At 47.5% G+C, this 26,221-nt stretch overlaps 1 protein-coding gene and 1 pseudogene across 2 annotated transcripts; one reads left to right on the top strand and one right to left on the bottom strand.

Annotated features, from left to right (window-relative positions):
- Positions 1–1,150: 1,150 nt before the first annotated feature.
- Positions 1,151–2,452, bottom strand: LOC118895861 (annotated as a pseudogene).
- Positions 2,453–2,759: 307 nt separating this feature from the next.
- Positions 2,760–25,168, top strand: CTSO (cathepsin O). 2 transcript variants are annotated; one of them, XM_036852418.1, is made up of 9 exons: positions 2,760–3,269; positions 9,534–9,602; positions 9,676–9,784; positions 10,355–10,494; positions 13,364–13,531; positions 14,958–15,079; positions 20,652–20,815; positions 21,395–21,487; positions 23,398–25,168. In XM_036852418.1, the coding sequence occupies exons 1-9, from the start codon at positions 2,814–2,816 to the stop codon at positions 23,430–23,432; spliced, it is 1,356 nt and encodes a 451-aa protein (XP_036708313.1). In that variant the 5' UTR covers positions 2,760–2,813; the 3' UTR covers positions 23,433–25,168. The 2 variants fall into 2 exon arrangements, with proteins under 2 accessions (XP_036708313.1, XP_036708314.1); XM_036852419.1 differs by lacking the exon at positions 9,534–9,602 and having other exon boundaries at positions 2,762–3,269.
- Positions 25,169–26,221: the final 1,053 nt, after the last annotated feature.

The following is a 26,221-nucleotide window of genomic DNA, read 5'->3' as shown; positions in this document are numbered from 1 at the left end:
GGTAAAGAGACAGCCATTCTTTACTTGCTGAATTCTTCCTTCTTCCTTCTTTTTATCTAGGAAAAGAATCAGCAGGTTAGGCAAGGCATGGTGTGCATTCAGGAGCGCACAAGTCAGAAGTTAGGTTAAACTGCCTAGTGGTCTCATTCCTATAATTATTCTTTTAAGGTTAGAGGGGGACAGAAATGTGTAAATAGGAAAGGGGCAAAAGAGCTGCTTTCATCCTTAAAGTGGTCCCCCCCACCCCTTCGCCAGAAAATCCTTAACCTGAGATGCTGCTGGAACGGGGTGTGAGCTGATGTGAACACTACTTCTGCTCCTTCTGTGGTCCATTCTCTAGGATTCGGTTAATATGACGTGAAATGACCTGGAGAAAATTAGAAACAAGGAGAAGAAAGCGTGAAGAACTGGGTGACTAGGAACTAAGCTGCGCAGGTGGAAAGCAGTGTAACAATAACCAGAGGGGGTGAAAGCTACTCAAAATAAAACACATAATAGCTAATACTGAGGGCTTGAAACGGGCTGGGCACGTGCCATAGCTAATATTGAGGGCTTGAAACGGGCCGGGCACGTGCCAAAGCTAATACTGAGAGCTAGAAACGGGCCAGGTGCGTGCAATAGCTAATACGGAGTGCTTGAAACGGGCCAGGCACGTACAAAGTGCCTTTGTGCGATGATATACTTTATTTAAACTTGGCCACAGGGCCGGATGTGAGGCTCCTGGGCACAGGGCCTGCCCCGAGCTCAGCCCCGGCCGGCCTAGGGCCTCCCGGGTGCCGCCAGCCCTGGAGGACAGAGCCGTTGCTGAGCCTGCCAGGAGCCCAGCCTCGGGGTTAGGGGCTCGGCCCAGACCCTGGCCGTGGCGATGGCGAGACTCAGCACGCCGGGCAGGCGCCCGAGTGCGGCTCCCTGTGCCCAGGCCGCCCGGGGCCAGGGCTGTGCCTTGGCCTGGGGCCCGGGGTAGGCGGAGCCGAGGGCAGGAGAGGTCGTCTGTCTGACTCTGCCCTGGAGCTTGGTCACCAGGGGCCTGGTTCAGAGCTCCCTTCACCTGGCTGCCTGACGGCCCCAGGCCCCGGCCCCAGAGGCGGACAGACGCCTTGCGGGAGAGGCGCCGGGTCCCGAAGAGCCACACCGGGCAGCGCGGCCTTCATCAGTGACTGGCCGCGTGGACGGGCGGGGGCTGCCGGTCGGTGGAGGCGCAGCAGGGTTCCGTGCCCATTGCCCGTAGTTGTGGGCGGTGCAGCGCGGGCTCGGGGCGCTGGCAGGCATGGCACGTGGTCAGACGCGCGCCACAGCGGCTCCGCTCCGAACTGGTGCCTGTGGATCACTGCGGGGCCAGGACCCGGGTCACCGGCCGGCCCCGCCTCCTGGACCCGGGTGGTCCCCCCCCTCCAGCCCCTGGGTCGCGTGCCCCTGGCCCAGGCTCACCGTACTCCTCGCCCCGATGGGCCTGTCTTCCCACAGCACCCTCCCTACCACGCGCGGGGCCTTGTACTGCGCGGGGATGATGCCGTCGTAGCAGGCCGTCTCCCGGAGACGCTGATGTAGGCAGGGGTCGGGGGTCATCTCTGCACCTCTGGGCCTCACCCTCCCCTCGAGGCGGGCCTGGTGTCGGGGAGGGCGGGGCCGGGCACTCACCCGAGGGCATGCTGCGCTCCCGGGGGCTGTGGCATCCGCGCCTGCGGGCATAAGCCTCGAGGTGCGGGCTGTCCAGAGCCCCCGAGGGAGCGTGTTGCAGGCTTCTCGGGGGTCCGAGCTGGTCAGGCCCGTGTACCACTGCGGGCCAGGCGCGTCGCGTCCCGTGGGCGTGTACTTCCAACGGGGCCCCTCCTGGGACAGGTAGTCATCAATGAGGGCGGGGCGGGAGGAGAGAGGCTGCGCTTTCGGTCCCCCTGCCCTCCCCGGGCCTCTTCATCCCCTTCGCCAGCACTGAGGGTGCAGAAGCCTGGCCCGAGGTGCGGGGGGCCTCGTCTGTCCTTCAGTACCGGACACCCTCCCACCCAGGCTGGCAGAGGGTGGGAGGCTGACACCCTGTAGCCCCTCCTCTCTGCCACATCCTCCCCAACCCCCAGGACCTCCTAAACATTTCATCTTTTCTTGCCTCTACTAAGTCCTTTGCCCAGCTAAAGCTTTAAAACTAAAGCTATCCTTCCGGAACACCCTCGCAGCACCACTGCCCAAGAGACAGACATGGGCACGAGCTTCGACCTGGCGAGCTCCCTCAGGGGAGACGCCGCAGGGAATGAGGCCGTGGCCCCAAGATGGTCCGAGCAGGGATGCTGATAAAACGTTCTCCCCTGGGCCTACTTGGAGTTCTCACTCCGCACGGAAAACCAGAAACCCACGTGTCTCCTAAGAGGTGGGCCCAGCCCTGTTGGTTCCCGGACACAGGTTTCAGGAAGTGGCCGCAGGCTGGGTTTGCCGCTTGCAGGGAGGGGAGTTTGGGGACCATCTGGGGAGCCCCACTCTTCTGAACTACAAAATGAGCCGAAACTACAAAATTCACCTGGCTTGTAAAAAGGAATTAAAACTGTCTAAAATCACACACACACACAAACACACACACACAAAATCTGACCACAAACTTAAGAATTAAACGCTACGTTTCTCTTCCTGTGCAAATGAAGAAACTGTCTTCCAAAGTTTGAAACGGCCATAATGTAATAAACCGAAACATTGTGCATTATTTTCACAACTGTACGTTTTGATATGTATCTGATAAACATCTGCTGAATAAATGTCTCCGTGCAGATTCGCAGACACTGTTTCGGAATCAGGTTCCCAATGTCAGAGCCCATCACAGAAGAAACAGGATGAAGGTGAAGTTAAACTCCGCGGCTGCCTGCGTCTTTCCATCCGAGACAAAAGGAGGCGGCAGAAGGGGCTTGACGCAGCAAGTGCGGTCACGCGACAGCGGTGCTGTCACCCCCGTGCGACGCCGACCCTCAGGCTCTCTTCCGGCGGCGGGAGGCGACCCCGGAGCACGGGCTCCCGCGCGGGCGCCCCGCCCAGCACAGCGCGACGCCGCGGTTCGCGGCCGCCGGACGCCCATTTCTGGGCGGCGGGGAAGAAGGGGCGTCACCGTCTCAGCCCCGCGCCCCGCCCGCGGCCCCCAAGCCCCGGACCCGCCGGCGGCGGGAGCCCGCGACCGGAAGAGGGAGCGCGCGATGGAGCTGCGGCGCCTCTGGCTGCTCTGCTGCTGCTGCGGCTGCTGCCCCGGCGCCGCCCCGGCCCCGCCGAGCGGCCGCAACCCGCCCGCCGCCTTCCGGGTACCGCGCTCCCCGGGGGCCCTTCCCGCCGGCCTGTCCCGGGAGGGGGAGGGGGACCTGAGCTCACCCCCGGGTCCCCTGGGCTTCCTGTCCCGGGATGGGGGAGGGGGGCCTGAGCTCACCCCCGGGTCCCCTGGGCTTCCTGTCCCGGGAGGGGGGAGGAGGACCTGAGCTCACCCCCGGGGAGGGGGAGGAGGACCTGAGCGCACCCCCGGGGTCCCCTGGGCTTCCTGTCCCGGGAGGGGGAGGGGGGACCTGAGCTCACCCCGGGGACGGGGGAGGGGGACCTGAGCTCACCCCCGGGGTCCCCTGGGCTTCCTGTCCCGGGAGGGGGAGGGGGGACCTGAGCTCACCCCGGGGGCGGGGGAGGGGGACCTGAGCTCACCCCCGGGGTCCCCTGGGCTTCCTGTCCCGGGAGGGGGAGGGGGGACCTGAGCTCACCCCGGGGACGGGGGAGGGGGACCTGAGCTCACCCCCGGGGTCCCCTGGGCTTCCTGTCCCGAGACAGAGGGGCCACCGGAGCGCCACCCCCGGGGTCGCCTGCGCGCAGTCCGGTGACGCGCCTGCGTTCCAGAGCGGGCCTGCCGCCCGTGAGCCTCTCCCTCTGTCCCTGGTGTCCGGGTGTCGCTCTACCCCAGGCCGTGCTGACCCACAGAGGGGTCCTCCAGGAAAGACGTGCAGCTGCGGGTGACCACTGGCTACGTCCAAGGTGGTCCTGATTGGAAGGCGCACCCGCTTTTGCAGCCCCGGGCGTCCTCGCCGCCTCCCCAAACTGTGCATTTCAGGGATGGGAAGCGGAAGTAGGCGGAGAAACCTGCCCATCTTCCGAGGGGGCGCTGGCCACCTCCCTTTGAAATCGGAATATTTTCCGCACGGAGCCAGCCTTCAGCGAGCTCAGGGAATCCTGCCCGTTTATGATTCTCCTGAACCCGGGCCCCTTGGGCTAGCGCGCCCCCTGCAAGTTCCCCTGACTTGGTGGAGGCCGATTTAGAGAAGGGGGAAGCATTTCATTTCCTTTTCAGATTATTTTGAAAAGGCTTGGTAATCTCAGATGCGCGCCAGCATTAAAACTCAGGAACACACCAGTTAGCTCAGTATAAATAAGGTTTTTCCTGAAACCAAGCAAGCTGCAAGAGGTAATGATTTAGAGTTGGCCTCACTGTGTTCTATTCAATATGTATCCGATACTGTGTAATATGTTTTAAATCATGAGAGGTCATTATCATTTTTTAAGTTGTTATCAAATCCCTTCTTTCTTAATCAAAAGCAAGTATGAAATCAGTAATCCTGCTGCTTAGTGGAATCGCATTTATTATTTTTTCTGGTATTTTCCTGAGCTTTCTGGTGGGGTTCTGTAGCGGTGCTCTCTTCTACTTCTCCTGCTCGTTGCCCTGGACCTCCAGTGTTTAGGAAGTGCCAGCCTTGCCTGATTCTGTCCATTCTTGTTTTTTGCCCAAACCAAGATGTGTATTTTTATCGCCAGTTTATTTCTCTAGCTTTCAAAACCAGAAACACTGGTGTAATCGCTTAAGAACAAAGTTTTTGTCCTGTATTCCATTCCTGCCCTGAGCTTGGTGGCATGTGGTGGTGAACTAACACCTTAGGGGGAAAATAATCAATCCCACCCATACCGCTAATGTATTCATTGACTGAAGAAATAAAAGCACTGCCGTACTTCTCAAAAATAAAAGAATTGAGGATTGAAGTCACAAGGAGGCCAGAGTAATGAATATGTATTTTAAACCTATGCTATTTATATAATTTATACGTATGTATGTATTCACTCATATTGTATAGTTACTCGTACTAGAGGCCATACCCAGGAGACGATGTCTAGAAAATACAGTTCCTCTCGGGTTCTGCAAGGGTGCATGCCAGGAGATAGACAGCTGTAAGCAGACAAGGGCAGAGTGAGGGAGATTCTCAGTAAGTTTAAGAACTTTGAGCTGAGAAAGCCTGAAAGATGTTCAAAGCAATTGCTCCCACTGGGAGTTTAGTTCTTGAGATGGGGGCCCGGAAGGGAGAGCAACGAGGGCTTCTGTCCACACTTGCTGGAAACTGTGTTTGAACCTAGACAGCTGTTTGCACCTGGGGCAGAGCTGGACGTGAGCAGATAGAAAGGGCCTTGCTTGCTGGGTACCCACAAGCATTGGGAAGCACCCCTCTGGCCTGGCAAGATGGATGAAAATGTGTTGTAACTGACACTCAGTATAACTCTGCAAAGCTTTATCTCTTTAAAATTATGTCAGATTAGGAATTGGTTAAGTTGAGATTCTCTGTTTACCCATCGGGGTAAATTATGTACAGATTCTAGAAAATTCCCAGGCTCCATAATCAACTTAAAACGAAAAAAAAAGTTTAAAAATTAAAATAGAGTTATAAAGTGCTCTGTGTTGTGCTAGGGAGAATGGAGAGGTTTTAGGGTGAAAAGTGGACAAATACTGAGGACCAGGAGCTGTAGTCTTTGGATCTTGGTATCTTATTTAGGGAGAGCAAAGAGGTGTCCTCTTGTTTGCCAATGCATTGATGACTGACTAGCGGCTGCCCAAAACGCAGTGGAAAGGTATTCAGGGAACTGCTGACACAGTTAGAGAAAGGGTCTGATTGATTAGTAATGTTTTTCACCGTCATGGGTTCATGGTGAAAGGATTTGTGATCCCTGCCTTACGGGTTTTCCTAAATTCCCCGGGAATATTCCTTGAGCGGAAGTCAGGTGGCCCCTGTGATACTTGTACACACACCGACACATCGCTGTTGTGGGGTGAAGACCAGGCGCCTCCTGGGATGACTATGGGACGCCTCACAGGATACGTGACTGGGGAAGGGGGGGACAGCAGCCGCCCCTCTGCCCTTTCGCTCCTTAGAAGCTTCTGGCGCTCAGGAAGCCCCTGCCGTTGGGTTCAGCCTGTTCTTTGTGCTGCAGCCCAGGTGTGGCCTGACATTTACCAAGGCTCCCTGTCTGACCACAGAGCAGCTGGTCGTCTGACCCCGGTGGGAGACCACAGACCCAATAAGGGAACCAATAGAAGTTGTATGTTCTCACCTCGGAATAGTATTTGTATGCCAATGCACATGTGGTTTTGCCTAAAATTTCAGAAGCTCCACCTTAAAAATTCTTGCCTCGATGATTACATGCTCTGTTTTTAAAAAATAAAATTATGTGTACTTTGAGGCATGTTTGTTCACGTATAAATAGGAGGTCATTTTACAATGAATGATCCTAACGAATGAACCACAGATGTTTGCCGTAAACAGCCCCTGAAGATCTGGATTATTTCCTCCAAATAAACTTTATCCAGAATGCTTTAAACCGCAATTTCTATCTAACAGAAACATTAAGAGGTGAAAGTGATGTAAGACACTGTGGTTCAGGTGGCATTTTCTAACGGCTCTAGCTTCATGCATACACTGCCAAAATGAAAATATACCAGAAACTTGAAATCTTGGGTCAGAATTGATTCAGTCATTTGTTCATCTGTCCATCTGTTTATCCAGTACTTTAACATCTACTATGTATAACGAGATAGTCTAGGTTTTCTGACTAATTCAGTAGGGAATAAGACACAAATGGATTCTGTTCAAAATTGGCCTCTGATTGAAATAGGCATTTCATCGATTCTTTCCATCAGGTTGAAGAAGTTTCTTTTCATTCACTGCTGAGAGTTTTTATCATGAAAGGATTTTGAATTATGTTAAGTGCTTTTTCTGCGTCTATTGAAAATACCATATAGTTTTCCTTCCTCTTTCATTCCATTAATATGGTGTATTTTGTTGACTGATTTTCAGATGTTAAACCAACATAGTCTTTTTTAATGGCCCTCACTTGGTCATGATGTATTGTCTTTCTTATAAATTGTTGAATTTGATTTGCTAATATTTTCTTAAGGATTTTACATCTATAGTCATGAGGGCTATTGGTGTGTATTTCTCTTTCTTTGAGATGTTTTTGTCTGGTTTTGGGATCAAGGTTATACTGGCCTTATAAAATCAGTTGCAAAGAGTTCCCTTCGCCTTTGTTTTCTCAAAGAATGTGCGTACAATTGGTATTGGTATTGGTATTTCTTTTTTACTCGTATAGAATTTACCAGGGAAGCCATCTCAGCCTGGAGTTTTCTTTGTGGAGTGATTTTCAGTTAGGAATTTAATGCCTTTACTTGATAAAAAACTGTTCAAGTTTTCTGTTTCTCTTGTATCCAGATTTGGTAATGTGTGTCTTCCGAAGAGTTTGTCTGTTTCACGTAGGTTGTCAAACTTACTGGCCTCAAGTGGTCAGAATATGATTCTTCTAGTGCCTGAAGCGTCTGTAGTGGCCCTTGTTTCATTCCTGATATTGGTGATTTGTGTGTCTTCTCTTTCTTTCTTTTCTCTATCCCAGGATTCAGGACTGAGAGAGGAAGTCGGGGAGGGCCAGGGAGAGTGTCTGCAGCAGCTCTGAGCTGAGAGAAGGGGTGAGGGCGCCCCTAGATGCCCCGCAGGCCAGGGGAGGGTAGGAGGCCATGGGGACACACGAACCCCAAACCAGTCTTCAGTGGAGGCCCTTCCCCAGTAGGCGGCCGAGTGCTTGGTCACGGCCTGGGTGCGGCCTGTGAGCACCAGGGCCTCCCTCCCCGCAGTCCTGGCAATTCAGATGCAGGGGGTAAGCTCCCTGTGCATGGTCTGTGAGGCCCATCCTCCTGGCTGCCGCGGCCTTTCCCGTACATCCATAAAGGTCCTACCTTCTCAGGCCTTCCCTCATCCCTCCAGCTCGCAACAGTGGCCAGTAGAGGCTTGCAGGACGAAGGCAGGCTCTGAACCCCTCAGCAGTTTGCAGTCGCGGGCTTAGATTTGTCACACACTTGCTTTGCATTTCAGTTCTGTTTATAGAGTTTTACATCCCCTTTCCAAATTATATGCAAAGCCTTGCTTCATCAAGATTATCTTTAAATGTCTAAAACTCAATAACTGTTGATCATTTCACTGATTAACAATCCTTCCAGGTATGCTCAATAAGGAAAAAATAAGATTATGGTAAGTCCCAGGAATAATTTGCTTGAAAACAAACAGCTTATGCCATTTGCAGCAACATGGATGGGCCTAGAGATTATCATACTAGGTGAAATAAGTCAGAGAGAGAAAGACAAATACCGTGTGATATCCGCTTGTATGTGGAATCTAAAAAAAATGATGCAAATGAACTTACTTACAAAACAGAAATAGACCCACAGACATAGAAAACAAACTTATGGTTACCAAAGGAGGAAGGGGGGGAAGGGATAAATTAGGAGTTTGGGATAAACATATACACACTACTGTGTATAAAATAGATAACCAACAAGGACCTACTGTATAGCACAGAGAACTATGTTCAATATCTTTTAATAACCTATAATGGAAAAGAATCTGAAAAAGAATAGATATACATATGTAAAAAAAAAAAAGCAGCTTAGCACTATCAAGGGCATGACGTCTATAAAATGTAATTATGCATATATTCAACAACAAATATTAATTAAGCATCTGTTGTGTGCCAGGTGTGTGCTCAGTGAGGGGAACACAGTGGCGAATAAGACAGACCAGCCTAGCCCTCATTTTGCTTATAGGTTTATGGGACAGACACGCAATAAACACGTAAGTGCACAAGCAAGTACAGAATAGCTAGAGCTGGAAACTTACCAAATGGTGGTCTCCTGAAGTTTTATTTATCCCACACAGTTGGTTAGAAGTAGGAAATTGAGGCATGTTCATACAAAAGACAAGCCTAAGACTATTATCACAAAACTCAAAGCTGAGGAATCTGTAAACAATGGTCCGATTTTCCCTTTGGAAAGACAAACCAGACGATCTTCCTGGGACATTTCCAGGATTGCATCTCTTTCCCAAAGCCTTTTTACCCAAAATGAAACAGAGACCTCTATAAAGCTCAAGGAGAATCAGATTTATTGATTCATTAATTACTTACTCCTTTTTTCATGCTTCATTAGTTGTGCTGGGAAATACGAAGATCAAGAAGACAGTCTTCCCAGATTCATAGTTGTTGGATCACATGAATACTCTTTGACGACAATTCCCACTAGTGTCTAGTGTTTATTTGCAATTTATTTTATTTTTTCCACTATGTTAAATAAACATATATTTAGTGCTTCCAACATGCTTAGTTAAGAGGAATTATAAATGGTTATCCATTTATAATTCCTAGAACATTCTTTCCCAGCTTCAAAAATTACTCCTGAAATCAGATAATATTTTTAATACAAAACATTTATAAATCTAATCTGATTATCTTAGATGACCTTCCATCGTGATCTGCAGGAAATAAATCAAGCTTTAACTTTTGCATCTGAAAGCTATCTCCAAGTAAGTTATATGCAGATTGCTCTGGAAAGTTAACATGGGTGATATAAATGAGTGTGGGTTTGTTTCCTTTTAGGAAAGTCTTAATAGACATCGACAGTTGAATTCTTTATTTCCTGGTGAAAACTCCACTGCCGTCTATGGAATAAATCAGTTTTCTTATTTGTTCCCTGAAGAGTTTAAAGGTATGGTGCGATGGGGCTATTAGTTGATTAGTCTCCTGACTTGAACTTGTTTCCTTAACTTTTGAGAATTGTTCAATCGTGAAGATAGTAAATTGAGTAACACTTAATATTTATTAAATGCTTAATAAGTGTCAAGCATGTACCTGGTGCTGACAGTTAGAAAAATAAATCCATGGTCACTCTCTTCTAATTATTGCTTAAGAACTAAATACCGTAAATATAGACATTTCCACGTGGCTCTGAGGGCTAATACCTCATCTCTCCTGCAGTTTTCTGTGCTGTTTCTATTCAAGACACCCATGGTTCCATGGGTTGTGATAAAACAAACGATGTCAATTATACTCATTTTTTTTTTGACCTGCTTCTATCAAACACGTCATTTTATGTGACAGCCCCGACCCTATTGGAGGGATTCTCATCTTTGTAGCTTTCGGCTAATCCATTTCATGTATGGAAAAGCACAAAAGGCAGACTTTATCAGAAACTCCACTGTTTCTGTTGAAACGTCCCTCCAAAAGGAATCCCTGTAATATAATGTTGGTTGCCTTTTCTTTTCATGTGTATCCTCAGCTATTTATTTACGAAGCAGACCTTCCAGTTTTCCGCGGTTTCTGGCAGGCGCGCACACATCCATCTCCAACCTGTCTTTGCCGTTAAGATTTGACTGGAGGGACAAGCACGTCGTCACCCCAGTGAGGAACCAGCAGACAGTACGTTTGTTTTCTTTTCCTTTTTAATCAGCGTCTGAGTCACTCTTGAGGTCAAGTTCGATCAGACTTGTAAAGGAGCCGTCACTGCTGTAGGTGAAAGCACACCCCAATCATCAAAAGATGGCAAGGCCAGGAGAACCCCTGGTGGGGGAGACGGATGTCAGGCCGGGCTCTCACTCTGCAGGTGAGCTCTGTGGGCGCCCCTCCTTGGCTGCCTAGCCCCCTTGTCGTGGTCCCCAGGCCTCTGCGGAAGAGCGGGTGGAAGGCTGGAGGAGGTGAACTTGACCACTGACGCTTGAGCCGTTCAAAAGGGAAACGACGTGACATCAGGCACTGGCCCCCGTGCGCCCTGGCCTCTTGGGTTCATCCCCGAACTCCCTCAGAAGCCCTCCCTCCATCCCCACCCCTACAGGACCGCACACTTTGTACCCGTGATCCTTAAAAATGCAGTCAGTTCTGCTGGAATGTGACACAGACGTTCCTAGAAATCACCAACTCTGCAAAATCAGGCAGTGAAACTGAGAGGGATTAGAGAAGAAATGAGGTTAGGACTCAGCGCTAAAGACTTCGTGACACACTAAAAAAAGACGGGGAAGTAGTAAAAGTGGCAGTGAGGTTTTACATGTGTTAAATGATAAAGAAGTGTGTAAGTCCTGCAGTAAATGCAAACATTTACCACCCTGCGATATCTCTTATATGTGGAATCTAAAATAGGACACAAATGAGCTTATCTACGAAACAGAAACAGACTCAGACATAGAGAACAGACCTGTGGTTGCCAAGGGGGAGGGGCAATGGGGGAGGGATGGAGTGGGAGTTTGGGGTCAGCAGATGCAGACTTGTACATATATAGGATGGATAAACAACAAGGTCCTGCTGTACAGCACAGGGAACTATATTCAATGTCCTGTGATAAACCATCACGGAAAAGAAAATGAAAAAGAATATACATATGTATAACTGAGTCATTTGCTGCACAGCAGAAATTAACACATCATTGTAAATCAACTGTACTCAATAAAAAACAAATTTAAAAAACGCAGCCATTTACCTTGCAGAAGTCGTGAGTGTGCCTGTGAAGATCACCTGGAATCACAGGGAAAGCGGGACCCCAGATGTGGGTAGGCGTGCTCATTCACGAGGCGAGCCATCTCTCTGGCAGACGCTGGAGGGCACATGCGCTTGCCCCGCACCCCCGCTGGGCACGGGGATGTCTGCTGACCTGGGAAAGTGGGTCCCTAACCCCGGGGATGCGGCGCCAGTTTGTCTGCAGTAGAAACCTCAATGGGTCACTCAGTCTCCTCTCATGAGACCAGCACTTTGGACCCAGCAGTTCCCCGGTCACCATCTAGTCAGGATGATCCTTTTTGCTTTCTCAGATTCTGTATTTATTGTTGTGGGTTAAATTTTACCACCAAATCATTTGCTTTCTTTTGGGATTCGTAATGAAGGGTGATGTAGTCTGAAATCCAGTCCATCCAGGGTGTGCTTATGTTGTATTAAAGGAGAACTTTTAATTAGGAATCTTCTTACTAAAGGAAAGATGTTTTGGAGCAGGGACTGTCCCCCTGGGGCAGCGGTAGGTGGGTAACCTAAGGTGACCTGCATTTACAGTTCTCAAGGGGTGGGCACCCTGCTGGAATGTCCCTTAGTGAAGGGCAGTGCCTGCCCCAGGCACTGAAGCTGGGGTGTAAATAAGACCACTTTGAGGCCATTGGATGGCTCAGAGCTTCCTTCCACGAAGACCACCAGCTGTGCGTCCTCGCTTTGCCTGCAGTACCTGGTCCCGGGATTAAGACAGTTCCGCCCGGTTCCAAATCCCACTCTCTGCCTTTCCTGCAGTTCTGCCTTCTTGTATGAAATTCTTGATCCTTTCCTTCCACCTCCTCCCTTTCTTGTAGGACCAGCCCTCTAATTCTTTTGCTCTAGTTTGTCCAGTGAGAGGAAGTTAAGAGACCCAGACTCAGGAAGACTGTCAGCCAGTATCTCAGTGAGGAACGAGCAGTATGGAGCTCCATCATTGGGACGTTTCCTGTGTGTTCATAACTGTGATGGGCTGCAAAGTCATTCACCCAGTTCCTGGGTCCGTCTGTGAAAGGGACCAACGTAGGCACGTGCATCCTCACCCCCGCTCACCTCATCCCTGCCTCCTACCCGGGGGGAGGTGGATGGCCGAGCAGAGGGGTGGAAGAACGGGGTGGGCGTTGGAACACACCTTAGAGGCAAGCCACCTGTTCAGTGAACTGGCTCGTTTTTGTTTTTTTTTTTAATGCATTTTACTGAAGTGTAGTTGATTTGCAATGTTGTGTTAATTTCTGCTGTACAGCAAAGTAACTTGCTTATACATACATATATATATTCTTTTTCATATGCTTTTCCATGATGGTTTATCACAGGATATTGAATGTAGTTCCCTGTGCTGTACAGGAGGACCTTGTTGCTTATCCATCCTTATACACACTAGTTTGCATCTGCTGACCCCAAACTCCCACTCCTTCCCTCCCCCATCCCCTCCCCCTTGGCAATCACAAGTCTGCTCTCTCTGTCTGGGCAGACTCGTTTTTTAAAAAGACCATCAGTTCAAGTGTTTTCCCAGTCTCTAAAATTCGCTTTTATTTTGCATCGTCTAACCTGCAATAGGGATACTACCAATTTACCTTTCATGAATAACTAGATTTTGATGCTTACAGGAGAATTTGGGGTTTCGTTTCTTTATTTCAATTAGAAAGTCGACGGGATCGGCGTCTATATTCTGTGGGCCTCCAGACTGTGCTCACTTGATTTGATCATCTGAGATATTAGCGATGTCGGCAGGCTTGATTTGCGCGTTGTTCGATAGTCAGTACCGTCCTGTTCCTGTTCCTGGCAGTGTGGCGGATGCTGGGCCTTCACCGTGGTGGGAGCAGTGGAGTCTGCGTGCGCCATAGAAGGGCAGCCTTTGGAGGCGCTGAGTGTCCAGCAGGTCCTCGACTGTTCATACAGCAACTACGGCTGCAACGGAGGGTCCCCGCTCAACGCTTTGAACTGGCTCAGCAAGGTGACTAGGTCCACAGCCTTTTAAGCTGCTTGTTTAACGTGCGTTCAGAATTCAGACAATCTACTCTCACTTACTAAGTAATGTTTTCAGGGTCGGAAATGTAGCTAACCAGAGCTTGAATTAATCAGAAGATTTCCCAATGTGACCGTATCCGGAAATAGAGTCTTTAAGAGGCTCTGGAGGTTAAATGAGGTCATAAGGTTGGACCCTAATCCGATCGGACTGTGACCTCATCGGAGGAGGAGGAAGAGAACGAGAGCTCTGTCTGCCCTGTGAGGACACGGTGAGAAGGTGGCCGTCTGCACCGCAAGGAGAGAGCTCTCCCCAGACGCTGACCCTGCCAGCGCCTTGACCTTGGACTTCCAGTGTCCAGAACCGTGTGAAAATCAATTTCAGATTTTTAAGCCAAAAAAAAAAAAAAAGAATGGCTTCTGGGCAGGTCAACCATCAATAGAGAAACCAAAGTGTGAAAAATCTTACCTGCAATCGGTGTTCAGAAAAATATTTATGTTGATTTCCTCACATTACTTAACAGATGCTTTTTTTTGCAGGTGTGTGTCACATGACTCACAAAGCTGAGAGCGTATTCATTTCCGTAGAACTTCTGAGTGTTCGGGTTTACAGGGGATTAGCGGTCAGCCTATCGGGTGCTCTCTGTAGACGCAGGGCTGAGCCCGTGTTGCACGTCAGTAGCCGGCTCGGGGCTGCGTCCTGCCTCTCCCCCTCCAGACGCTTCCCCAGCACGGACACACCCTCTGACGCTCTCCTAGGTCCAGCAGCAGTGGCGTGAAGCCAGCCATGAGGTGTTGTGAAAGGTCGTCACGACGGCGCTCCCCAAGCTCCAGGGCCCCCCTCTTGCTCATTTGCACACCGGACGCTGGTGCGCTCTGTACACGACGTCATGGGCGGCAGCAGGTAGAGCGTGTGCCCGCGCTCGCATAAGCCCTGCTCTCCGAAGGGGAGGGTTCCGTCCCGACAGCTGTACGGTGTGTGACATTTGCCAGCTGAATGGCGGCGAGAGAAGTGGATGGAAGGACGCTTGTGAGCACACCCCAGGACCACTGCCCTGCCTGAGCCTCAAAGGCTTGGCAACCCAGAGCCAGAGCCGTGGAAGGAGAGTGGTTTACACGCCTGTACCCTCGGGAGGAGGAGGGCCAGGCTTTATCGTCAGATCACCGGAGGTCCCAGGAAACGGAATGCAGGAAATGCGGGAGCCAAAGACAAAGAAAGACATCGAGTTTAATTACCTAGGATGTCCTTATAAAACACCTAAAGCCTTAATGTAAGATTTTCATAACTCAAAGAATACCCACACGATGAAGGTGTGGCCAAGGCTAATCTTATTTTGACACACGGTAATGAGTTCTATTTGATTTCTAACACAACCGTGTGACAGAAATAATTTTGGGTGCGCATTTTCTTTTAGATGCAAGTGAAGCTGGTGAGAGATTCAGAATACCCGTTTAAAGCCCAGAATGGTCTGTGCCGTTACTTTTCTGACTCCCATTTTGGATTTTCAATCAAAGGTTATTCTGCCTATGACTTCCGGTAAGTGTCTCCTTCTGTTGCGGTTTCCTCTGTATCTCTTAATTTATTGTCTACTGATTATTTGGAATTAATAAATTGATTGACAGCATCACTGCCTACTCTTAATTGTTTTAAAATGGACTTCTTACTGAAAATTGGTAATCAATGTGGAGGTCTATGTACGTTGTTTCTTAAATATGATCTACTTTCTCCCACGCCATTACAAATAGAAACAACACACTTAACACATTTAAATCCAGTTTAAAGTATAATTGACACTCACCACCTCTTACCAAGTTTAAGTGTCTCACTTACCCTTAGCGTATTTCAGTCTTACTCATGAATCAGTGAAAGACTGCTCGGTGTAGACTCTAGCCAATGTCAAGCAGTCTACTTACCAAGGAGCATGTTTGAACGCACGCTGTGTTCCTTGCGTTTCTCAAGCGATCAGCTGTCAGAAAAACATGAACTGAAGTGTCCATATCAGAGGCAAGCAGGCAGAGCATATGAAGAGTAAGTAGGTGACGCGGCACATCCTGTAGGCGCGACGGGGAGGCCGGGGAGGAGGACTTGTGGTGGGCCTGGAAGGGTACAGAGACTTTGGACAGATTCAGGAGAAAAGAATCATTTAAAAATGCTTTCAAAACACGTGGAAAACCCAGAGCCGGCTAGAGGACCATTATGACTATTTGATTTAGTGCAAAATAGGTGCTCAGGGGTGAGAAGGAGAGCCATGAAGCGCCTGGCTTCATCTTTTAAAACTGTGAAGGGAGCGTGTCACAGCGTTTTGAAACAGAGAAAGCAGAAAGACTAAAATCAGTTCAGCTAAGGTGACAGACTGCCCTACTACTTCGTAAATATAAAAGGATCTCTGGGTCCAGATGGAGTCTCCCCATGGGATCTGAAAGAAATCGCGGGCGAATCTGGATCCTTGAGCGAAATGGAAGCCGACGACGCCAGCCTCCTTGCGTCCGAGGACGGCCGACCGTCCCCGGCTCCCGTCTGCGTCTGCGGGAGGGGCTCTCACCAGGCGGCCTCAGGCCCCGAGGGAAGGACGCACAGAATCCACGATAAACGGTCCCCAGCTCCCTTGAGGGAGAAGTTCACGCACTTTCTAAACAAGCAAGTGCGTCTCTAAGCCGTCAGCCCCTGGAGAGTCTAAGGGAAGCGTCTGCACACGAAGGAACTGCATCTTCAAAGTGTCATTAGAAAGGACTCAGGGCATCCCTCGTCATGAGTAGCAGATTGAAAAAGTTAGGAAGAAACAAAAGAATAATAGGCATTCGTCTGCGTCAGGGAGAGAGGGAGAGGCAGAGAATGCAAAGGTGGCTGCTTGGGGCCTGAGCAGGATTCCTCCAGCCGTTGGATTAGAAGGCAGAGGGCCTTGTAAAGTCCCTCACGTTACAGCGAACAGTTAACTCTGAGAACACAGCGGCAAGCTCACCGCGTTAGGCTCTGCAAGAAGAACTTCCTTTGATTTATTCATTTATTCAAATATTTACTGAACCCTGTTTTAGGTTCTGGGGATTTGGCAGTGAACAAAACAGACAAAAATCCTGTCCTCAGACCTATATTTTAGTGATAGAGACAAGAAATAAATGAAAGAAAGAAAAGTATGCCTGGTCTGTTAGATGAAATAGCTTTAAAGAGAACAAAGCAGCAGTGAGGTGAAGAGGAAACATGGGGAGGGGTGTACAGTCTCAGGACGGGAGCCCAGGGAGAGGGTCCCTGAGGAGGTGACATATGAATGAAGACGTAACCCTGCAGATACCTGGGGAAACAGCGCTCCCAGAAGAAGCAACTGTACATGCAAAGGCCCTGAGGCAGAAATGGGTCTGGCATAGTTAAAGAGCAGTAAGGAAGCCAGCGTGACTGTCACGGAGAGAAGAACAAGACTGGCAAGTGATGAGGTGACAGGTCGTCAGTGATAACCTCAGCAGTGTTGTAGGAATGGCCTTAGGCCTGGTGGAGACTAAAGTCCCACAGGGTATATTGAGGGATGTTTCTGAGGTCATACGGGAGAGCATCGCAGGGGACTCCGGGATTGTTGCCCTGAAACACTGAAAGGATGGAGTTGCCGTGAATAGAGCCGGGAAAGTCTACGACAGAACAGAGAACATCAGATTTGTAGGAAGTGACCCCAGGAAGTGCCGGGAGGGGACTAGGGTGTGAGACAGAGCGGGAGAGCCGTGCGTTCTCGGGACGCAAATTAGTCCTGAGGGTAACTCGGCCCTCGGTCCTACTGGGGGCCTCTGGGATGCAGGGCAGGATGTGCGTGTCAGGGATGACGTCCCGCCCCAGTTGGTGCACATCACCTCCCAGGATTCAGTAGCTGAGGGCGCAGCGGAGGTAGCAGTGGGGCATGGGCTTGCTTTCGAGGCTCTTGAGGGGAGGAGGGCCTCAGGCAGGAGCTGCAGGGTCTCCTAGTGGGACCCTGGCTGCCTGGCCGCACCGCAGGGTGAGGGCCGGAGGGTGTGGGAAGGTCCCCAGGCGTCTGCTGTGACCCGGCGCTGGGCAGGCCCCTTCACTGGAATGTTACTGCTTCCACAGGAGGACCTGAGCCGCGGGGCCCACTTAGGGCTCATGTCAGGCCAACTCTGAAGCTCGTGCTTTTTCCCCGACCTCTGTTTTTACGGTCATGCTCTCTTAGTTTCTGAGTAGTCTCAGACAACATCAGCCCAGGGCACAGCTACCAGCCAAAAACTTCAAAAACTCTTGTGGTGACTCTGAAAAGATCTAAAAGAAAAAACCGCACTGAGTCATAAAAGCAAAATGATCATTCGTACTCAGGCTGCATTCTGCATTTTTGCTCATCAGACCTCAGGAGAAACATTTCAGGAGTCAAACTAGGATATGAGCGTGACTAAACACGCTCTGTTTGCGAGAGCTCTAAACCAAAGGGACAAATATCATATGATGTCACTTATATGTGGGTTCTAATAAATGGTACAAAGGAACGTATTTACAAAGCAGAAACACTCACAGACGTAGAAAACAAATTTACGGTTACCAGGGGACAGGTGGCAGGGGTATAAATTAGGAGTTTGGGCTTAACATGCACACACGACTGTATATAAAATGGGTAACCAGCAAGGACCTACTGTAGAGCACAGGGAACTCTACTCAGTACTCTGTAATAACCGAAAAGGGAAAAGAATCTGAAAAAGATACTTGTATACTTGTATATGTATAACTGTATACTTGTATATGTATACTTGTATATGTATAACTTGTATATGTATAACTGAATCACTTTGCTGTACACCTGAAGCTAACACAACATTGTATCAACTACACTCCAATATAAAATAAAAATTTTTTTAAATAAAATATTTATGGGTGAAACAAACAAACAAAAAGAGAAAGAACCTACTACATATAACAAGAGACTGAAAAACTAGGAGGCAGTGCACCACACTGAATTCTAGGGAGGTTGAGGTGTAAGCCTACGCACTTACCCAGGGTCTGTAATGGGTAAGACTCGCCTTAATCACCAAATCTGGATGACAGTAAAGATTAGGAGAATTCTTTAAATACTGCAAGATTTGCATCTCACTGATCTGTAAAATTAGTAGTAAGCTCATGGAACAAGATTTGATAATATGATAGTAGTTCCATATTGGGCTAAAAATGGAAATAAAGATACTGTTCGGAGCATATTTTAACTTGTTTCCAGCCCACACTGCTCTGAAAGACAAGTGACCGCAGTTCTGGGGCGAAATAGAGCCTTTCCCTGCCGGTCTAGACCGTGGCGTGCACTCCTATTTCCTACTTTCCAACAGCTGTGAAACCTCCCTAGTCCTGCCTCGAGCAGAGATTATAACTAAACCGTTTCCATCACCCCACAGTACCATTGCCCTCCGCGTTCTGACCAGCTTCTCTCCTCCCCATCCTCCTCCTTTCCTCACACCGTCCCTGTAAGGTGTCGCTGATGTCCTGTATTTACTGTATAGCTTTTGTAACCTTTAAAAGGTGGAGGAACTTCCCTGGCGGTCCAGCGGTTAGGACTCCGCTTCCACTGCAGGGGGCACGGGTTCGATCCCTGGTCCAGGAAGATCCCGTGGGCCGCCCGGTGCGGCCAAAAAAATAAATAAATAAAATGGAAAAAATAAAAGGTGGAGGCAGTCGTGTTCTGGTTAATACAGAGATTATATTTGTCGTGGTCAGATTACAAAACATCCCCCAAAATTGAATAAAATAAAATATACATTATACACTAACAAACCTAATTTATTAGACAAGTGAGGGAGAGAGACAATGTTTATTGTAAACCTCCAGTATGATTTATGGGTTAGGCAGGCCACAAAGTCTGTACCTATAATTGTATCCTTAGGTTGATTCTGAAGGTGGGTGCGGTGACGTGGCATACAGCTGGAATTTGAACTCAGCTCTGTGGAACCTCAAAGCCCATACCCTACCACGGTGCTTTCCCAGATTTCGTAATTGTGCTTGTCTTAGGTCATCTCAATGAATACCAACTATTATTACAGTAGCAAAGATTAGAAATGCCTGCTTACAGATCTCCAAAAACAAATCTTCACCTTGACAGGTAACATGAGTGAATGTTTAGAATGAACGTGTCCTTTCTGTTGCAGTAAATCCCACTGTTAGCGCTCATGTTTTTCCCTCATCTGTGGACAGAATATCCCCTTGAATGAAACTAGCCTCCAGCTGCCGTGATGAGGGCTTATTTACTCTTTCTGGGCACTAATCCACCATGCTTTGCTGCAGCAATAAACTACCAAAAGCTATCTTAATGGCCTGAAATATCAGTAACCTGGTTTCAGTGTCCTGCACCCACAAAGCTGACCTTTAAAAATGCAAATTAATGGTTTAATCACGTACTTTTAAGACCCATGAAGGCTGAATGCTGTGTAACATGAGACTTTATCAATACAAGGCCGCGTAGGAAGGCAGTAACTGCATCTCCGGCTGTCTTCCCAGTCCGGTCCTAGTTCTCCTGGCATCTTAGCATCTATCCTGCCCTATAACTACATTCACCACTTTTGCATAACCCTTCCCTGTAGTTTCTTTATTTGACGATCACTGACCTAAGTTGGCTGGTCTTTTGATTCTTACCTGGTGTGGCAGAGACGACGAGTTATCGCCACACACCCAGGCTTTCCACGTTCCTTATTAAGAGCGTCCCTATATTTTAGCAGGGTACTTTGACAGCCAGCTACAAAACTTCATTTCCCATCTTCCTTGAAGCTAGACTTGGCCATAGGACTGAGTTCTAGCCTATGAGACCCATGCGGATATGTGCAGAATGTGTGATCACTTCTGGGATCTCAACAGGAATGAAGCACTCCCCCTTTCTACTTCCTGCTGTCTGAAATACGTGTTAAATGGCTGGGGCTCCAGCAGCCTTCTTGGACCATGAACTGACCTCGGGAGAGTTCCTGGTATCCTGGTGTCCCACAGCCCTCCTGGACTGCCGGTCTTCCAGACTTCTTTTAGCCTCCATCGATTAGGGCTTGATAATTGCAACCAAAACTACTCCTACCCATATACAGATTAAATAGATCACTTTTATAAAATATTTTTACCTGAAAAACTAAACTTCTTAACCAAACATTTCCTCTTTTGGTAGCGACCACGAAGACGAAATGGCGAAAGCACTGCTTACCTTGGGCCCTCTGATAGTGGTAGTAGACGCCGTGAGCTGGCAAGATTATCTGGGAGGCATCATACAGCATCACTGCTCTAGTGGAGAAGCAAATCACGCCGTTCTGGTAACCGGCTTTGATAAAACAGGTGAGTGCTGGTGAGATGTGACCAATTGCTTTGCAGCTTGAACTCCAGCTTGACAAGTGATTGCCATCCTTTAAAACGCTGAAATTTGGTCCTATTACGTCTAAGTCCTCATGAGCTTTACAACTTTTCACTAAACTTCCAGGTATACACGCCCTGCGGGTCCCACTGTCAATCTGGTAGATGCCTTGTTGAAGTGACACTAAATTCCTGATCTAAATAATGGGCATTCTCCATCTGGAATGTTTAGGGTAACTGCTGGGAAAGAGAAGTGCTTATTATTTCATCATACTTATCTAACAATCCTTTTTTTTTCTTTTTTTTCCTTTTTCTAATTCCCTGGAAAAGTATGTGTGTTTTCATTTTCTGCAGTAACTGCATTAAGTGAAATGAATTCAAACACATTTTCCATTGATTGGCGTGTGACACTAGTACTGCTCAAGTTGACTTGGCTGGTTTGTTGGCAATTCATTACATTTTTTACCTTTTTCTTAGAGCCACTGTACTTTTCAAGAACTGAACTTTAAATAAACATTCTTTCACCACAAATATGTTCTCCAGGGTCTGTTTTATGTTTTTTAGGAAGTACCCCGTACTGGATCGTGAGGAACTCCTGGGGAACTTCCTGGGGCATAGACGGCTGTGTCCATGTAAAAATGGGAGGAAACATTTGTGGTGAGTCGTGAGTTGATATTCAAAACTCCAGGCTAAACGTCAAGGGAGAGACTGTGAATAGATTAAAATTACAGCCCGTCTGGTCCAGAGTGTGTGTCCAGGGTACTCAGATCACTTTTACAGTAAGAATTGTCACCCTTTAACTAACTGATAAAAATACAACAGTGTTTTTTTAAAAAGACACTATTGTACACATTCATGCTTTTAAAAGGAAGAGGGACTGTAGTAAAAACCAGTGTAATGAGCAAAACCTTGTAAGACATGGCGATAATTTACCCAAGTTAACTACTTCCCAAACCAGAAAAAACTCCACTTAGGAGGCTGAGCTTTTCCAAAAATGTCTCCAATTCCAAATTTACGTTTTATAATTGTATTACTTTCCATTGTTTTATGTATTATAATACCTTCTCTAGGATCATCAAGAATCACTTTTTCTTTGTATCAAAATGGGTGAAAATCTGAATATTAGGGCTGTTTCTGATTTAATATGCCCCTCGTCACCTACAGAATTCCAGCAAAAAATTCTACTCACCGGAATTGAGAGGCTTAAGAGAATGCCAAACATGCTCTTTTGTTGAATAACAACATTTTTTATTAATTAACAACAAACCAAATTAAAATAGGTATTTGAGTATGTTAACCATATTCTAAAATCCATATTCAAATTCTGTTCTAAAACTTTTGATCTAGAAAATCAGCATATTTTCTGAATCAAGTTGGACCCAAACGATGCTGTGTATACAACTTTTTAAAAATTGTAGAACACCCCAGGTTGTGATATTTATGATAAAAGAGAGTTATGGAAAAATCTGAGGGCTTATGTTTTGATTCCGTCTAGCGACGGCAGCTCAGTCGTTCCACAGAGCAGCACCTGTGTACTTTAATAAATGGCCTGTTCAGTCACCCCAGTAAAGAATTGTTCATAAATTATTTATTAACAAGAGTCCGCCTCACAGAAGCTCTTCAGCCAGAGCGCGAGCACCCCGGGCAGGCCTCTGCTTTCAGCTTCACTGGGGCTCTGCAGATAAAGGGCCGCGGCCACTCCTGGAGGCCCTGCTGCCCCCACAGTTTGTCCCCAGCTGCGGAGCGAGGGGCCTGCATCTGGGCTGAGGGGCGGCTGCTGTCACAGCCCTGGCAGGGGTGCTGCGAGGACGAGAGCCGGATGCTGGTTCAGCTTCACCTTGGTTAGGACCCTGCACCCCCCCCTTCCCAGCCCCCAGCTGCAAAGGGTGAGTCGGGGTCATCTTTCCCCTGTACCCGTTTCCCAGTTTAAGTCTCCAAGGCCCGCCTGGTTGGTCATTATACAGGAATCCAGATCTTTCTGAAAGGGAGTATTTCCTGAAAGTTAAATCCCTGAGATGATCACATTACTCTTACGACCAGCTGCGGAAGGCGGGTAGCATTCTGCGGCCCCAAGAGGTTTCAAGGACGCGGCTAATCGCAGAGAAATCCAGTCTTCAAATAGGATGTTTAATCACCTCCGCCGTGACATTGTGATCTGTGTCCTTTTGTGCTAAGAACGCAGAGCACGCTGGTGATTTATTGAAACGTTGAAGTTCAAATATTAGAATTTAAATTTTCAAATTGTGTTTAAAATAATCCCATAAATTATCGTATTGCCTCTAAGCAATATGTATGAGTGCGATACAGATTTCAGATACATTCACCTGTTCAGTTCGTAAGTCGTTTTGGGATTTTTAATAGTTTCTTGAAATAAAAATATTAGGTGTCTCTCCTAATATCTGCGTTTGAGGTTGCCGTGTCTATATGGACAGGTAACTATCACCAGTGAGTGAGTTTCTTAGTAGATATTAACTCTTTCCCAACCCAAATGCAAATTGTTTTAATTTGCTATTTAAAAGGCATATACGGAGGAAATAGAGTAGTACTGATCGTTTCCTTTTTCTTAGGTATTGCAGAATCCGTTTCTGCTGTATTCGTGTGATATGTTCGCCAGATCAAGAGACAGATACAAAACTGAAGGCTCATGATGAGATACTTCATCTTGGCATTTTCACCTTTAGGCTTTAGGAACTACCCGCAAAAGACAGGTTCTAGGGCCTGGTCCTGTTGAAACTGTTGATAAGTTGTAGAATGTTCTCTTCTTAGAGAGAGATGGACAAAGTCAGAAGGAAGAAAACCAGCACCGTGGCCTGGGAGGAAGTCTGTGGAACAGTTTCCTACTGGGAGGAAGGTCAGGTTAGGAGGTATTTTAGGTCTCTTCACTCTGAAAAGGCTATTATCTGGTTTGTTCGATTATTGTTTCTGTTTGCCATCTGTTTATTTTTAATGATGTATTTCCAGTAGGATTAAAGAGGTGATGATAAGTCCTTTTCCTTTATGGGATAAAATCACCAGCCCAAGCTGCCCTGCATACAAGGATAGCCAGCCTAGACCTAGGTGTGCCCCCCACAGTTGTATTCCCAGCCCTCCAGGATGGAATTTCATAAGAATTTTGAACGGCCAGTTGCTCTTCCCCAGCACGTGCTGCTCGCCCGTGACCTGCGCGGATCATGCAGAAAGAAGCGGAAAGACAAAGTTACCTTTTAAGGCAGACAGTTAGCCTGATCGAAACTAAATGACCAATATGGCAACCAAGTGATAGGAAAATCTCAAGTAGCCTTGCCTGGAAGACACATTATTTGGGGGTTTCACGGTCCGTAGGGTTCCAGTACATTTTATCTCCTCCTTTTGTTCTTGCCGGATTGAGGCTCAGTATGTCTTCTCACATTTTCTCACTCTTTCTCTTACTCTTGGCCGTGAAACTTCTAAATCCTCCTGGTGGCGCGGCTTCCCTGGCGAAAGAAGTCTCATTGTTTACTTTCCATTTCAATTTTAGGGCCATTTATTTGGCTCCAATTGTCTCTAAGCCTTTATCAGCATCAGGACCTCACCTGTCTGTCTGCCCATCAGTTGGACGCACCACCTCTTTCAAAGTTCAACCTCATTAATCTGGGGTATCAGCCAAAATGTGTTTCCCAGCCTCTGTTGTCCCAGTGTTCTGCTTATTTTTCCCGGACTCCCATCCTAACTACTTTTTGTGCATCCCTTTGGCTTTCCACCTGGTCCCTGGTCCTCAAGGTCCGTCTCCTCTTTTGCAGTCATTATGCTTGGCCGTGTAAGAACCTCAGAGCATGAAAGCTGCTCTTCTGATTGAATATAAGTACGATCGTATTGTGTGAGTTAAATAACAAAATTGTATCAAGTACTACGTATGTAAGTATCTCCTCTCTCAAATTCACGGTCGCTGTCTAGGGTAGACTATCTTAAAAGCAATATTGTAGAGGTGGCAATAACCACTGAAAAGAACTGAGACATCCCATTTTTCCTCTCACGGTTGGCCTTTATCACTCTCCTTATTAGAAGAAAATCAAAAACAAGACGCTATTTCTTTTCCTTACACCAACCAGAAGCAATTTCAAAAGAGTATTTGTTGACTCAGGTTTAGAAATGACAAACTGATATTCTATTTGATTAATATTCTAAATATCTAACTATGCCAAAAAGGAATTGTGTCTTGATTGTTCTAGTTTGTGTTAATGTACTAATTCCTGTAAAATATGAATGACTTTTCTGATACTCTTTTACAAAGATAAATATTCTTTTGCATTACAAAATGATGAATACCTCTCGGCTCTTCTGGATTTTGATAACATTTATAATAAAACAACCTGTATCTGACTTTGGGTTAAGAAGGCTCTGTCCATGTGTATGGCTTACATTTTGTGAACACAGTGTTAATGTGGTTTACATTCACACAAGAGTTTTCTCAGCTCCAAATCCGTATATTTAATTTTTGGTTTTCTCCGTAGACATCTTAACTTCAATGTCTGCAAACCATCTCCTTCTCCTCCTCAAAAAAACAAAACAACAGCAATGAAACACCTAAAAAACAACAACAAACTCCCGCATCTCCTAGAGTCTCTATTTTGGGTAACAGCACTATGTAATCGGCATTATGTAATAACCCAGTCAATAAAATTGAGGGAAAACTTAGATGTTCCATCAGGTCAGCTACGCCTGAGGACCCATCACCTAATCACCCACCTGCTCTCCATTCCCTTCTCCATCCTTCACTCGACGCATGTTCTTTAGCATCTTTGACCCCCACTGCTCAGGAGTCGACCCACCAGACCCCGTGTTCCTCAGTCTGGGGCTTCTCGAGTACGACCCCCAGACCAGGAACCACCTGAGGACTTGGAAACTGTTTCGTCAGCCCCCCAGGTGTTTGTGATGGACGGATTGATAATCCATCTACTCTGTGTCCCCGGGGTTTACATTTCTAAAAGACACCCTTTTCATGTTATCCCTCTGTTTTAGCCCATTCAGGGGCTCCCAGTGCCTAAAAGATAACATATCAACTTTTCTAAAGGAGCTTTTCCCAAAGAGGCCGCTTCCTGCCTTCTCAGCCTCACCCACTGCTGTTCCACGTGGGCGTGTGTTGGGCTCCCGCCCTGGCCAGCTGCTGGATGTTCGCCAGTGAGGCCGGGCGGAGAGCAATGAAATCTGCACATGATAATTAGGAGTCATAATGAAAATTACCAAGATGTTCCTGGATGTGATTTCACTGGGATCTCAGAGTAAATACTAAATTAGCCTTACAGCGATTTCATGATTCATTTAAGAATTATTGAAAGCGGGTTGTAGGCACTAGAAGCAAGTTTAAATGGGGCAAGAGTACTAACTGGCATTATGAGTGGTTTTGACATTTACGTAAGAATTAGTGATACATCA

Source organism: Balaenoptera musculus, chromosome 5, assembly GCF_009873245.2.
Source record: "Balaenoptera musculus isolate JJ_BM4_2016_0621 chromosome 5, mBalMus1.pri.v3, whole genome shotgun sequence".
Classification (NCBI taxonomy): domain Eukaryota; kingdom Metazoa; phylum Chordata; class Mammalia; order Artiodactyla; family Balaenopteridae; genus Balaenoptera; species Balaenoptera musculus.
Note: the sequence above shows the minus strand (reverse complement) of the source record. Positions and strands in the feature narration are given on the sequence as shown.